A 15870-nucleotide genomic window follows, 5' to 3' on the forward strand; every position below is an offset into this window, starting at 1 on the left:
TTTTGGGGGGATTGGCTAACTTCACTTAGCATTATATTCTCCAGCTCCATCCATTTATCTGCAAATGCCATGATTTTATTCTCTTTTAATGCTGAATAATATTCCATTGTGTATATATACACCACATTTTCCTTATCTATTCATCTACTGAAGGGCATCTACATTGGTTCCACAGTTTAGCTATTGGGAATTGTGTTGTTATCAACATTGATGTGGCTGTGTCCTTGTATTATGGTGTTTTAAGTCCTTTGGGTATAGACCTAGGAGTGGGATAGCTGGGTCAAATGGTGGTTCCAAGCCCTTTTTTTATTTTTTGAGAGGGGTCTTGCTAAATTGCTTAGGGCCTCACTAATTTACTAAGGCTGGTTTTGAATTTGAGATCCTATTGCCTCAGCCTCCCAAGCTGCTAAAATTATAGGATCAGTCTTTTTAAAGAGTAAGGCACAGACTAAAGAATACATTTGGATCACAAATTAACATGCTGAAATGGTACCACCTATTTTATCATATACTGCAAATTTTATCCCTCCCTCCCTCTTTCTATGATGATATAGTCATAACTGTCATTTAAAAAGCTGAAATTGAAGAATAGCTTATGGATTGTAGTTTGTAGAGAAAGAACATGTAGGGAACTAAGCAGTCTCATATGCTGTTGGTAGGGAAAAAGGAATTCAGCCTTTTTGAGGAGGGGGAATTTGGCCAGTTGACGCTGTTTGGCACTACCCAAGCAACACCAATTGTTCATAGTACTAATTTGTTTTGACTAATTTTTATATTAAAGCACACATAAACACTTATGGAATAGCTGATAAAGGAAGTATTATACTTTAACACCCTCCTCTGTTTGTCTTTAGTCATGATGGATAAATATGAAGAGATTTTTTTGAAAACACACACTCATGGACTCAAAAACTAAACAAGCATTTCTGTGAAGCATAAATGGAACACTGAATGGGGCTGAATCGATGGCTGGGCTGTTAGCCAAAACCAAGCAGTATCAGCCAGGAGCTCAGCTCCTGCCAATGAAGGGGACTATAATTGCATCAAGTCAGATAAGAGACTAGAGCTTGGTCACTCTTTGAAGCCGAGGCCCCTACTCCCAAAAGGAAGCTGCAAAGAATGACAATTAATTGGATGCTAGAGTTGGTGCTTCAGAGGAAACTGTCCATCTAGGGTGCCTCCCATCCAGGAACTGAGTCAGCCTGCCCCATCTGCCTGCCTGGAACTGGGAGGTGCTGACATCACAATAAAACATCAGAATTCCATGATAAGAACTAATGGCGGATCAGGGCCTGACTGGGTACGGGAAGCCACATGAGCACACATGATAGAGACAGTGAAAAACAACCTCCCATTCTAAATGTGCCTGCCACCCAGAACATTTGAAGAAAACTGTGTTAAGCAAGGCTAATCAAAATTAGCAACTGAAACACTGGTTCACTCCAGATGAAATCAAGTTCTCAAACAGCTGACCATGAATTTAAAATGAATACATATTTAGAGTGGTCAAAAAGATAAAGGCATAACTTAAAAAAGAGATATGACTTAAAAGCAGATAGATATAAAAAATGTAGAACTCTTAGAAAATGAAAAATTCAATGGGGGAGGGGGTGTAGCTCAGTGGTGGAGCACTTGCCTGGCATACATAAGGCCCTGGGTTCAAACCCCAGCACCACACACACACACACACACACACACACATACACAATTAATGAATTTTAAAACATCAATTGATAGAACAGTTGCAGTATACTCAGTTGCATAAAAAAATTATGAATGAGACAAGAGTACCAAGTTTACCCAGACCCAAGTTCCAAGAAAGACAAGGATTACAAAGCATATGCACCCTTAGGAAAGATAGACTACAAAACTCTCACATGTGTCTGATAGAAATTTTGGAAGAAATGAAGGAGCGATATTTGGAGCAATTTAAAGAAATGTTTGCTAAATTTTTGAAAAATTGAAGTAAGTGCTTGCCTATAGGTATGGTGCAGGATTAATCCACATAAATTGAAATTTAAAGTGAAACTGTAGAAAAATCTGTGATTCAAGGTAAAATCTTGAAACCACCATAGAGAAAGGTAGATTGGCCACTACAGAACAAAATCAATCTGACAGTAGGCTGCTCACCAGGAAAAATAGCCTGGGAGAAAATGGAATCCTGTTTTTAAATGTTATGGGGAAATTATTTTCAACACAGAGTTTTAAATTATTATTCAAGAATGAAAGCAGTAGAGACATTTTCAGATCTACAAGTGTTTGAGTTTCCCATCCACAGACCCTTATTGAATAAGTAATTAAGGAGTGGATATGCTTCAAAAGGAAAAGGAACACAGCTGGGGAAATGCAGGATCTAAGAAAACTGGTAGGCCCTAGGTTTAATGAATATATAGTCAATCAAAGTTAACCACAGATTGTAAAAATAATAAAGAAAGCTAAAACAAACTCCAGGGCAATCAAATTGGATAGTTCAGGGAACAGTTAAAACATTCTTGGGAGAGGAGTAGGATACTGAGAAACTTTAAGTGTACATTTTAAGAAAATGTGGATAACATGTAGAAGAAGAGAGATGCAGCCTACATTTTCCTAACCAGATGAGGAGTAGAGGGTGGTGGGAAATAAAACGTAGGGAAGGTTACCAATGCAACAGAAGACAAGATGGAGGAGGAAGAAGGGTCGTAAAATGATGAGTCTAGAAATAAGCAATGATGAGTCTAGAAATGAGCAAGCAAAATAACATATTGCATTACATTCATTTGTAAAAAAAAAAAAAAGAAAGAAAAAGGTGATTATTTTGGATTTTTAAAAATCTATATAAAGTGGACATCTAAAATATAACAGAATCACCCAGGTGAAAATAGAGACTAAAATATGATATAAAAATACCAGAAAAAAATCTGGCAGAGCAGTGTTGATATTAGACAGCATTTAGCCTTCCCACCATTAAGAATGTGCCTTTTGCTGAGCACAGTGGCACATGCCTATAATCCCAGCGGTTCAGGAGGCTGAGATAGGAAGATCACGAGTTCAAAGCTAGCCTCAGCAAAAGCGAAGGCACTAAGCAACTCAGTGAGACCCTGTCTCTAAGTAAAATACAAAATAGGGCTGGGGATGTGGCTTAGTGGTTGAGTGCCCCTGAGTTCAATGCCCAGTACCCCCACCCCCCAAAAAAGAATGTGCTTTTTGTCTAATTAAGGTAGATATTTTAGTTTTAAAACCTGCATAGATTCTTGCAACTAAATAGGATACAGAAGAATCTCAACACCCTAAGGAATCCCTGGTGTGTGAACCCTTGCAGTGAACCCAACCCGTGACCTCTCATCTGTTCTGTGTCCCTCTCTGTTCTCTGAATTGGTTTTTCAGAATACCACATAAAATCAGGCAGTGTGCAATCTTTTGAAAACAACACAATTCTTAATAGCAAAATTATCTGCATGCACATCATCATGGAAATGTCTTTAGGAAGTTCTGTGCATCGACCGACAGTGTATAATTTCAGGGCACTTAAGAGGAAATAGATCTCCAAGTGCAATATAGTAAAATCTCCAAGACATATAAAAGTGAAGCCCAATACATATACATATTTCAGAAACAATACATACTGCGGGATTCCATTTGTTTATATATCACGTATGTAAATGTGCATATAAATCTGAAACCAAATTTATCAGGGCTCATGGAAGAATGGCATAGGGGTAGGGAGACTGTGCCTTCTGTATTAAAAATAAATGTGCTAAGAGGAAAAACAGGGCTGAGGTTGTGGCTCAGTGGTAGAGCGCTTGCCTAGCATGTGTGAGGCACTTGGTTTGAACCTCAGCACCCATAAAAATAAATAAAATAAAGATATTTTTAAAAAGGAAAGACAGATTTTTGGTAACCAACTATAAATAAGTTAAAGGTGTAACTTAACAGTAAATTTATAAAGCCTTTGTAAAGAATACTATAAGATAATCCTGAAAGCCACAATTAGATGGAGACAAACATCATGAACACCATAAAGATACCTGTTTTTAAATTTAATTCAATAAAAATACTACCAGGTTTTTCTTTTTTTCTGAAATTGATTATAAAGTTTGCTGTGAAAAAGACGAATTTCTCACACTAATAGCTGATTTAAATGTCTTTCTCCTGTGTTTGACCTTGAAGGCCTTATTGTTCTTTTATCCCTCACAAAGCAACTAAGAGTAGAGACTCCATAATGATTACTTTCCCTGAGGCACACTCAGAACTGACCAGAACTGTGTTCCCGTGTCCTACCCCTGTCCTGGATATGTCATTTACACCTTTGGCATGTGCTAGATAAGCTGGTCTTTATTTATATTGCTCTATCTTTGTTATTTCAAGTAGTTCCTCTGAAGTTAAGTGGGTTTGTTTTATTTTGTTTTAATCTCAGCCCTTCGGGGTCTCATGCACACAAATGTGGCATCTATTCTATAGGTTGTCACAGATGGGTTCTGCATTTCACTCAACTGCTTCTCTGGCAACAGCCTAAATATGTAGACTACACTTTTTTGCATAATCAGCATATGTGCTATGATTCTGACTCTCAAAAGACAAAATTAGTTACAGATCTAACTGGTTTTTATTTGTGATTCATGAACTGAGGTAGCAAAATAGAATGAGAGCTCCCGGTGGGCAGTAGAATAACAGTGGGTTTCATAGGTAGAGACAAGGAAAAAGAACAATAGGGGAAAAGCTGACTGGTTAACATTAGGTTACTTACTTATCAGGGTTAAATTAGCAGAGAGGACTTACTTATTACTCTGATGCAAATAGACTGAGGTCTCCTGCTCTCAGGAAACACTGGTCTGTTTGGAGATCTGCTTCCTTGAAGTTTTAGTTTGATCACGTAGCATTTAGCATAAGTGACTTTATTATGATTTGGTTGTGAGGCGTCCCCAAAAAACTCATGTGTGAGACAAGGCAAGAAGACTTAGAGGAGAAATGGTTGGGTTGTGAGAGTCTTATCCCAATCAGTAAATTAATCCCCTGATGGGATTAACTGAGTGGTAACCGAAGGCAGGTAGGATGTGGTTGGAGGAGGTGGGTCATTGGGGGCGTGCCTTTGGGATATATATTTTGTGTCTGAAGAATGGAGTCTCTGTCTGCTTCGTGATCATCGTATGAGCCATTTCCCTCCATCACGCTCTTCCACCATGATGTTCTACTTCACTTCAAGCCCCAAGGAATGGAGCCAGTTGTCTTGGACTGAGACCTCTGAAACTGTGAGCCCCCAAATAAACTTTTCCTCCTCTGAAATTGTTCAGGTCTTGCCTGAACTAGATGACAGCTGCTCCTGAAGATCTAGAGGATCTAGGGTCAAACACTAGTCCAGTGCCCTCTCTTAAGTTTTGGCACACGCCCGAAGGATTCCATTCTCATGTTCTGGTATCTGCTTCATGGAAATAGTTTATTTTTACCCATCCTGAGAAAATTCTTCCTTTCTATTCAACTTTGATCCATGCATGAATTTGCTGTGATTTCCAAAAAATTTATTTATACAATACTGTTTTTCTCCACAATGGAGAGGGGGCAAATTGTGCCTTGGCTTCACCTGACACTAGCTGTCAGGTGCGCCTCTCTGTGTCCCTCTCCTCATTCTCATGTTTACTCTGATCTATTTTCCTTAACATAAATGCCTTCATTCTGAGAAGGATTCTCATATCAGCTTTTTGGCTACTTTTCTCCCCTTGGTATATTTTGGATCACATTCTCCTGTTCACGTTGCTTTTTAATTTTTTCCTTTCTTCCCTGCCCCCACCCCCAATTTCTTCCCCTCCTCCTCTACTTGCCCTACATAAACTCAACATGCAGCTTTATACTTAAGCCTTTTCCTTCCAAAGGCAGCCTCATGGTTGTCCCTGAGAGGGGCACAACTTCCCCACACTGCAACTGGAGGAGCTGCTGGGGAGGATCTGCACTTCGCATAGGGTTTTATAACTGGAGGGGCCTGGGGACTTTCTCCCTGCCCATACTCTAGTGTAGTCCTGTGCTAGCAGCTAGAACCCCACAATTAATTCTTTCCAAGTTTGTTTTGCAGCCTTTCTTTAAGACTTGTTTTGCACTCTAATCTTTCAATTGCTGGGTAAAGGTAAAGAGAAGTGAGGTACAGGTTTAACTTGCAGACTTCTTAGAAAAGCAGAAAAGATGAAGAAAAAAATTTCAAGTTTTACAGAATGCCACAGAGTTTTACAGAGATACCCCAAAAATGCCCTGTATCACCACTACCCCTTTTTAGGGATCCTATCTTGCCTTTGGGGGTAGGGGGATTCTTTCTCTTTTTTAATATAACTTTGAAAGTGCTGATCATTCTCCCAGTCCTTCCTGATGTTGCAGTATTTTAAAAAATATACTGTTTCTGTTAAACATAGAAGAAACTGACTTCCTCTCTCCCATAACTATTTTACTGTTTAAATCTTCATACTATTGACTGCAGGACTCACTAAGCTGGTGGTTGTTGCTTTTCATAGTTCTGGATTGAACAACCTGTCCCTGCATTCTTTCAGAATTCTACTTGGAGTTGCCTCTGTGCTGGAATCTTCTGATGATATGTTCCCTCAGCAACATGAGCAACTACAGTTTTTAGTGACTAAATTCCAGTATTTTTTCCTACTCAGTTCTCATTTCTGAGTGGTTAACAGCTTTTGGAAAATAAATCACTGTCTTTACCCTCCCAGAATTTGAGCAGGCACATTTCAAAAACTATATCTTCATGAAGATTTTAGGAGAAACATAAAATCAGAGGTCTGAAAGAAACTTGGCTAATATTGCCCTCCTACATGGGACTGAAGCTGATGAAATGAGAAGACCGTGTGGAACAGTGGAAGAACACTGGGCCAGAAAAAGAAGACAGCTGTGATTCCTGTTGTGTGAACTTGAACAAGTCATTCTTTTGAACCTAGGTCCGTTTCTTCTGCAGAATGGGGAGAATGGGATCTACCTTCCCAGCGTGGCAGCCCCCCAGCCAATCAGATGCCTTTGTGCAAAATATAAAAAGCCACCCCTACAGTGTGGACGTAGCCCTATGTGCATATAGTTAAGTGAAGGAGCACAAGCTAGATTACAGCCCATGCTTGCCCCTCAGCCAGGTGCACTGGTACAGAGCGTAGCCTAAAATTCTATGCAGCAGCCAGGAAACCCTACCCATCTTCATCATTAGGAGCAAGCCTACAGGAGGGACAGCATGAGAGCCTGCCTAGTAGTTTGGCAAGAACTTAGCACCTTTTAAGAAGGTGCCTGCTTTCTTGACTTGAACTAGTCTTGCTTTTACACTTGTTTTCATGACATCATTAACAATGTCATATTAACATATTAGCCCAAGGTTGTCACTCTTGGAGAATGTGCTCAGGGAAGAACATTCCTTTCCCCTGTTTCTCTCTACTTCTCTTTCTCTAGCCTCATTTCTTGTTTTATGCATAGGCTATGGGAAGCAGCAAGCTTTGTACCTAAAAAGCTTGTACTTGTTATCTAGGACAAAGTCATACTGGGATCCTTTTGATTTATTCCTAGAAATTCAGTAAAATGAAATAAGAAACATGGACTCTGGGTCCAGATGATTCCGGCTATAGATGACATGAGTCAAGTTGCTTAACCTGAGCCTATGCCTCAGTGTCCTCATCAGCAAAATGGAAACAATGAGTACCTGCCCCATGACATTATGAGAATAGGGACAGTCACATACTAAGCACAATATAAGTTTGCTGTTGTCAACAATCTTCATCTTCATCCTAAGAGAGGTGTCCTCGACACCCAGGCCCTTACAACCCTGAGCCAAAGGACTGGTGGCAGTTCTGGATTCATTCACTTTCTCAGCAAATATTTACTAATGGTCTCCTGTGTGACAACACTTCCCTAAGTGTTGGATGCTTCACTCCACTGACAATTTCGTACTTCTGTGTGCTGAGATGCTTGTTCCCTCATCCCTAGCTTGTGGTCACCTACCATGCCTAGCAGTCTACTTTACAATGGGTTCAGTTTCTGCCTCTCTAGTCAATGTAAAAGACTTTGACATGGCAACATCATGAGATACCTTACTCTTGCAGAATCACCAAACACTGGATTTCCCACCATTTGACATCTTCAAGTACAAGTAGACTTCTCCTGAATTATTAATTCCGCATGTCATTGCTGTATAGTCCTCAGTTATTATTCTTCCTTGGAACTGTTTGCTAATTGTTCAGATTGTTCCACTTACGTGGGCTTCTTCATGGATATGATTCCTCCAGGTTCTCTCAAGGTATATTCTGCCTCATCCTACTTCATCTTCAAAAAGGGCCCTTCTCTTTCTCAAATTGCAATCTTGACATTCTTATAGCATAACATTGTTTTCAACTACTTAAAGCATCAGTAGAGGGAGAGAGATTCTCAATATTGTATGAAAAGCTAGCAAATTTTGACATAATTACTTTTCTATTGAACACTCCCATCTTCTTTCATCTCTTTCTGAAGAAATGGTTAGTATAAAAACTTAACAAAGCTGGGCACAGTGATGCATGCCTGTAAACCCAGTGGTTTGGGAGGCTGAAACGAGAGGATTGCAAATTCAAAGCCAGCCTCAGCAATAGTAAGGTGCTAAGCAACTCAGTGAGACCCTGTCTCTAATAAAAGACAAAATTGGGCTGGGGATGTGGCTCAGTGGTTGAGTGCCTCTGAGTTCAATCCCCGGCACCCTCCCAAAAAATTAATAAAATTTTTATTATATTGAGCCATTCATATTAATTTTTGCATAAAAACCAGGATATGAGTAGAAAGAAAAAGGGAAACAATAAAGTTAGAATTTTTCCATATTTCTTCTTTCCAATTCTTTTACTACTCATATATAAAATAATATAATATTGGGAGCCATCTAACTCAAGATTACATCTGATAAGGAAATATACTTTCCAGACCAATAACTGATTTTTCCAGTGTCTGGTGAGAGAAGAGATACAAATTAGAAATATATATATGAAGATTCTCTAAATAGTCACTTTGTTATAACTTGTTCTGTGTCTTCAAAAAAATTGCTGTTTTATGTCACAGCTTACACATGAGAAATAAAGTCAGATATTTATTTCATTTTTTTCCAACGTATGAGCTAAGAGTAAAATGCTGGTGCTGGAATTGAGCATTATATTCTCCAGGCGGAGGAAACGGACATTTATTGGATGATATTGCTCCTTTCTTCGTACTAATGTCATTAGGAAAGCTCTTAGAGTAATATAATTTGAACATATTATTTCTGTGTTTCAGGTCATGCAGGACAAGATAATCTGCCTTCCGAAAAGAGTGCAGCCTGCTCAGAACCACACTTCCGTTTCGAATGTGTCTCAAGCCGTTGCCAGTACCACCCCACTGCCTCCACCTAAACCATCTCCCGGGAACCCTGCCACTGTGGAAATGAAAGGACTGAAGACAGACTTGGACCTGCAACAGTACAGTTTCATAAACCAGATGTGTTATGAGCGAGCCCTCCACTGGTACGCCAAGTATTTCCCTTACCTTGTGCTCATCCATACCCTGGTCTTCATGCTCTGCAGCAACTTTTGGTTCAAATTCCCTGGCTCCAGCTCCAAAATAGAACATTTCATCTCCATCCTGGGGAAGTGTTTTGACTCTCCCTGGACCACACGGGCTTTATCTGAAGTGTCTGGGGAGGACTCTGAGGAAAAGGACAACAGGAAGAACAATATGAACAGGTCCAACACCACCCAGTCTGGCCCCGAAGGCAGCCTGGTCAACTCTCAGTCTCTAAAGTCAATCCCTGAGAAGTTTGTGGTTGACAAATCTACTGCAGGGGCTCTGGATAAAAAGGAAGGTGAGCAAGCAAAGGCCTTATTTGAGAAGGTGAAGAAGTTCAGGCTGCATGTGGAAGAAGGTGATATATTATATGCCATGTATGTTCGCCAGACTGTACTGAAGGTTATCAAGTTCCTAATCATCATTGCATATAATAGCGCTCTGGTTTCCAAAGTCCAGTTTACAGTGGACTGTAATGTTGACATTCAGGACATGACTGGATATAAAAACTTCTCTTGCAATCATACCATGGCACACTTGTTCTCAAAACTCTCCTTTTGCTACCTATGCTTTGTAAGTATCTATGGATTGACGTGCCTTTACACCTTATACTGGCTGTTCTACCGTTCCCTAAGGGAATACTCCTTTGAGTATGTCCGCCAGGAGACTGGAATTGATGATATTCCAGATGTGAAAAATGATTTTGCTTTTATGCTTCATATGATAGATCAATATGACCCTCTCTATTCCAAGAGATTTGCAGTGTTCCTGTCCGAAGTCAGTGAAAACAAATTGAAGCAGCTGAACTTAAATAACGAGTGGACTCCTGACAAACTGAGGCAGAAGCTGCAGACAAATGCCCATAATCGACTGGAATTGCCTCTTATCATGCTTTCTGGCCTTCCGGACACTGTTTTTGAAATCACAGAGTTGCAGTCTCTAAAACTTGAAATTATTAAGAATGTAATGATCCCAGCCACCATTGCACAGCTAGACAATCTCCAAGAGCTCTCTCTCCACCAGTGTTCTGTCAAAATCCACAGCGCAGCACTCTCTTTCCTGAAGGAAAACCTCAAGGTTTTGAGCGTCAAGTTTGATGACATGAGGGAGCTGCCCCCGTGGATGTATGGACTCCGGAATCTGGAAGAGCTCTACCTGGTTGGATCTCTAAGTCATGACATATCCAAAAATATTACCCTTGAGTCTCTGCGGGATCTCAAAAGCCTTAAAATCCTCTCTATCAAAAGTAACGTCTCCAAAATCCCTCAGGCAGTGGTGGATGTTTCCAGCCATCTCCAAAAGATGTGCATCCATAATGACGGCACCAAGCTGGTCATGCTCAACAACTTAAAGAAGATGACCAATCTTACAGAGCTGGAACTGGTCCACTGTGACCTGGAGCGCATTCCCCATGCCGTGTTCAGCCTGCTCAGCCTCCAGGAACTGGACCTGAAAGAAAACAACCTGAAATCTATAGAAGAAATTGTGAGCTTCCAGCACCTGAGAAAGCTGACAGTGCTGAAACTGTGGCATAACAGCATCACCTACATCCCCGAGCATATAAAGAAGCTCACCAGCCTGGAACGACTGTCCTTCAGTCACAATAAAATAGAGGTGCTGCCTTCCCACCTCTTCCTATGCAACAAAATCCGATACTTGGACTTATCCTACAATGACATTCGATTTATCCCACCTGAAGTTGGAGTTCTACAAAGTTTACAGTATTTTTCCATCACTTGTAACAAAGTGGAAAGCCTTCCAGATGAACTGTACTTCTGCAAGAAACTTAAAACTCTGAAGATTGGGAAAAACAGCCTGTCTGTACTCTCACCAAAAATTGGAAATTTACTGTTTCTTTCCTACTTAGACGTCAAAGGCAATCACTTTGAGATCCTCCCTCCAGAACTCGGTGACTGCCGGGCTCTGAAGAGAGCTGGTTTGGTTGTGGAAGATGCTCTGTTTGAAACTCTGCCTTCTGACGTCCGGGAGCAAATGAAAGCTGAATAACTTATTTTTCATCAGAGTTTGACTGAAACACGCTTCTACCAAATACAGTATAAGTAATTAGGTAGTCTTAATGCCTTTCCTATTTTATTTTATTTTTTTTTCTTTTTCACAATGAAACAAAATGTACACAAAGATTGAGTAAGGAGTATGTATTTTTTAATAAAAATTTAATTGTATTTTTTCAATATTAATATTTTAAAGTTTTATTTGTCTTGGAACCTAATGTATCTATTATTGTTTTCTACTGACAGAAACAGATGGTTCCGTATGTTTTTTTGGTTTTGTTTTATTTTTTTCAGTTCATTCTTGTAAAAGGGAGGGAAATATAAATTGCATGCACTTTGGCATATTTTAAATGGATGAAGATATCTTGCCAATGTCATTTTTAGCCCATTTGCACCAGTACCGGGTCCCTGTTTTTGTTTTCATCATGTCTACACCAAGGAATCTATGCTTGTTAGTTTATTTTTAATAACAGCTGTCTTCTCCATTGGCTAAGCCTTTCATTCTACAGAAAACTTTTCTCCGAAGTATAAATTCACTGAAGTCCTTTGTCAGGGTATTAGTTTTAAAATTTGCCCCTGAATTGTATTATTTCATATACCGACAGTGACAATTATCCTCAGACAAGGATTTTGTAAGTTCATAAAGAAAGCAATCCTTACTGGTTGGCATGCTTGAATTGGTGATTTATAATTCAACTGATTTGTGTTTTTACCAACCTTTTTAAAAAAAAACATTTTAAAACTAAATACAAAAGCACCTCCATGCTATAATTTCAACATTGCTATGCAGTACTGGTGAAGAGCCCTAGAGAAATTAGATTTATTTTAACATCCTAATAGATAATTAAATTTAAAAATCATAGACTTAGAAGCCTGTTTTTTGAGTAATTTAATCATCTTTGATATCTTGATAAGCAGATGCATCAGATGGAAAAAAAAAAAGCAAGCACTCTGTTGAAGAGCTGGTATATTCCATTCAGCTCTCCTTTCCTCTAGGCACTGTGGCAGGGATAAGCTATTCAAATCCTGCCTGTTTCACAAAATAATCCACTTCTATATATATGAATACATATGTATATTTATTGATTTCCCACAAGCCTGCTAGTGGTACAGCACAGAAACTCTGTCTGCTCTCTGGCTTAAAATACATATCTCATCTAAAATGGTTCTGTTAACTTTTTTTTTTTAGAAGTGTGAATAAAGTGCTAAGTGGTATCACTTAGCAAGAAGTTTTGCCTGCCGATCAGCAGAGCTTTTATTTACCTTTGTACTTAAAATCCAACATAATATGGGGATTTGGGCTAAATATTTCCCTGGCTGACCCGATAAAGCTTTGTAACTTAATAACAAAAGAAAGTAGGAAGATGGTTTGGGATTTTAAAATGCTGTTTTTAAAAATGGCTCCTTGATCCTGGTGAATTTGCCCGATTCTACTTTGCGCTGTGTACAAGAGGCAGCTATGGTGACTGCTGGGCAGACACGTGTACCTCGGTTGTGTTTTAAACATTCAGATACATCAGGGGGTGGAGGATTAAAGGGAAAAATACATTTTACTTGTTTAATAATCCAATAACAGAGACCAAGAGCTTCACATTTTCTGTTCTGTGTTGAAGTTTCAGAATGTGATTTTGTGGAGCTGATTTATTTAGACCTGAAGTTAAAATAATGATGTTTTAGAATAGTAACGTGGTGTAGTTCTTATATGATAAAATATTCAATTCCAGAATATTGGGATCCCAAATATGAACACTGTATTGTATTTAGAAACATAGTCCTGTTTGTTTTAAACAAGGAGTTTGTTGGCAGATTGTCCATGGTTGAGCATGACTGAAATACCCTGTTGAAAAGTAAGCTTAGACACCTGATGGCAGAACACTTGTGTGCACTGTTTTTCTTGATTGACATGTATGGTTATTATCTCTATCACCCTTCAAAATGGATCTATTCAGGTTAAAATTATATTTATGCTGAACTAGTAATAACTAGCAACCTCATATGGATTCCTCAGTGAAATAAGTCACTAATAATTGGCTTTTGTCACTTGCTCAAAATTCCAAAAGAATTTGATTTGTTTTCTTAAAGATTTTGCAAGCTGATTCCCAACTTAAGTTGTAAATAATGCTCAGAAGATCAGCATAGGTCCACAACTTTTATGTTTTAACTAAAGGGAAATTCATAGATCTTTCTATTAGATTTTATAAAAATCAAAAATCTAAATTTTCTGACTCTGGCCCTTTTAATATTATAAGATTTTGTTCACATTCTTAGGTAAAAGCATTCAATTACTTACTATTTAGCCTTTAAATGGGAAACTCAGGTAAATGAACTGCTGACTTTTTCTAAAGTTCTTTAACTGATCAACTCAGTGGACAGAAGTATTTACCTAATCACTTTCTGTGTTTTCCAAGTGCTCTTGCTAAAAAGGACAACTAGCTATCTTTCTCTGGCCTCAATAGAATTCGCGAGTAACTGCTGTGTAAATATTTAAAAAAAAAAAAAAAAAAGCATTTTACATATTATCAACTCCAGTGGCTGCTTGAATCTCATGCTGGGTAAGCTTTTTTTTGGTGAGTTTTATTGTTGAAATGCAGAGTAAAAATAATTGGTGGTCTGGTTGGAAAAAATGCATCCCAGTGGAACCCCCCTCAGAACACCGTGCCTCAGAAAGCTATTCTATCTTCTTCTTATGTGTTGGGTTTGTTTTGCTTTTGATGCAGCATTTTTAATGTCCTGGTTTTTGATACAGTAGAATCTGTTATTTACAGTGATAAAATTTTCTTAGTGCTCACCTCTCTTTCCCTGTCACTGTATTTTCCAGCTATTTTAATGACTCCTAACAGTTTACGAGGTATCTTGTGTGGCAGGCACTGCTTTCTCAGAAAAGCTGGGAAGAGATGCCTATTGCAAGTATGTACTCATTTCTAGGCGCCTCCTTACCTGTATCTCAAACCTGTTTGTAGAAGGGTCTTAACAACCTGAGTCTTCCTTGAGTTACTTGGAATAAAGAAGTCCAAGTTCTTACAATACACTATTTTATGATTTCTGATGTTAAAAAAGAAAAAAACAAAATCTTTATCTCTTAAGATGTCTCCTAGTAGGGTTTTACTGTTGTTTATATTCTACTATAAGTGAAGTCCATTCTTAAAGTAATTTATTTTACTCTCTAATTTAATTTTATACCAAATACCTGATTAGTCATCATGATATATTTATTTAAACAATAAGCATTTATGATCCATCATTATGAACACTGTCAGCAGTATTTAGTAGTGAACAGATAAATGTCAACATAATTTCAATTCATTTTTCAAGCATAAATTAAGATTCAGTTAACATTCTCCTTTGAATCCTGAATGTGATGATGCTCTTCAAATATTTCACCTTTGGGGTAGGATCTCAATAAATTTGGATAGGGTTAACCTCAAGTTAGCAAAACAAATGAACAAAACAGCATAATTAGGGGGGAATAGACTGCCTAAAGGGTCTATACAATTTTCTCTCTTTTCTTATCTACTTAGAAACATGGTAAGAGAACTTGGGTGGCCTTGATCAGAACATGACTTGCTGTAAATTTTTCAGATCAGGTCCCACTACCATGCTTCTGACACTTTCCTGCCTTCCAAATTAGTATCCACTCTTATTCTGTCTTCTCAGAGTCATTCATTGATGAAGATGGCATACTTGCATTCATTTTGGAGAGACAGGAAGATCTACCCATGTCACAAGAAATTTTTTTTAATCAGAAGAATTTGACATGGGGTATCTAACTTTGGACAATTTGATTTCTTGGCCATGTCAAGTAACAGGCTCTGTGCATGGATTTTAATGTTGTTTGAATTTGCCTCCTTCTGAATACTTCTCTCCTACCTTACTTTGCTTCTTTAGTGCGTATTTTTATTGGGGTTGAAACTCCATGCCTTATGTGCCACTCATCTCCTCACTGTCTATAAGTGTTCAGATTGTGTCAACTACTGGCAAAACTTCTAAGACTGTCAAGAAAAAGGCTTGAAAGTTGACTTGTCATAATACAAATTCATGATAAAATGTCTTAATGTTATTTGGCTATGTAGTACATAGGAACAGAAAATAACTTAAATAAAGTCATTTTTGTAAGTTAACACTGAGATTAGTCCCTTGCTCATTTTTATAAGTCATGTTTATCTTTTGCATTTCTTAAACTATTATTACTAAGTCTCCCTGTGCTCTACCGGAAATGGGCTGCATGCATTCTTTCACTTGGTATTGAGCTAGTTTCTGTAATTGTGACTAATTATTTCCTTCCTTAATTCACTGTACTGCATCTACCTAAGCTGCCCCTGGAGTTCCATTTGGGTAATTAGCGCCTTAATATATAATCTGG

The 15870-nt window shown here is 38.5% G+C and overlaps 1 protein-coding gene across 3 annotated transcripts in view; it reads left to right on the plus strand.

The window, feature by feature from the left end:
• Lrrc8c (leucine rich repeat containing 8 VRAC subunit C) overlaps window positions 1-15628 on the plus strand; it is a 98176-nt gene extending 82548 nt beyond the window's left edge. For all 3 annotated transcript variants that reach the window (XM_046461415.2, XM_046461421.2, XM_046461409.2), the window contains one exon: window positions 9232-15628. In XM_046461415.2, the coding sequence (XP_046317371.1) occupies window positions 9232-11505 (2274 nt within the window). In that variant the 3' untranslated portion in view covers window positions 11506-15628. The remainder of the gene's footprint in view (window positions 1-9231) is intronic.
• Window positions 15629-15870: the final 242 nt, after the last annotated feature.

The sequence above is a fragment of the Marmota monax genome, unplaced genomic scaffold, assembly GCF_021218885.2.
Source record: "Marmota monax isolate L192 unplaced genomic scaffold, Marmota_monax_Labrador192_F-V1.1 WCK01_AAM20220418_F8-fsc00070, whole genome shotgun sequence".
NCBI classification, from domain to species: Eukaryota; Metazoa; Chordata; class Mammalia; order Rodentia; family Sciuridae; genus Marmota; species Marmota monax.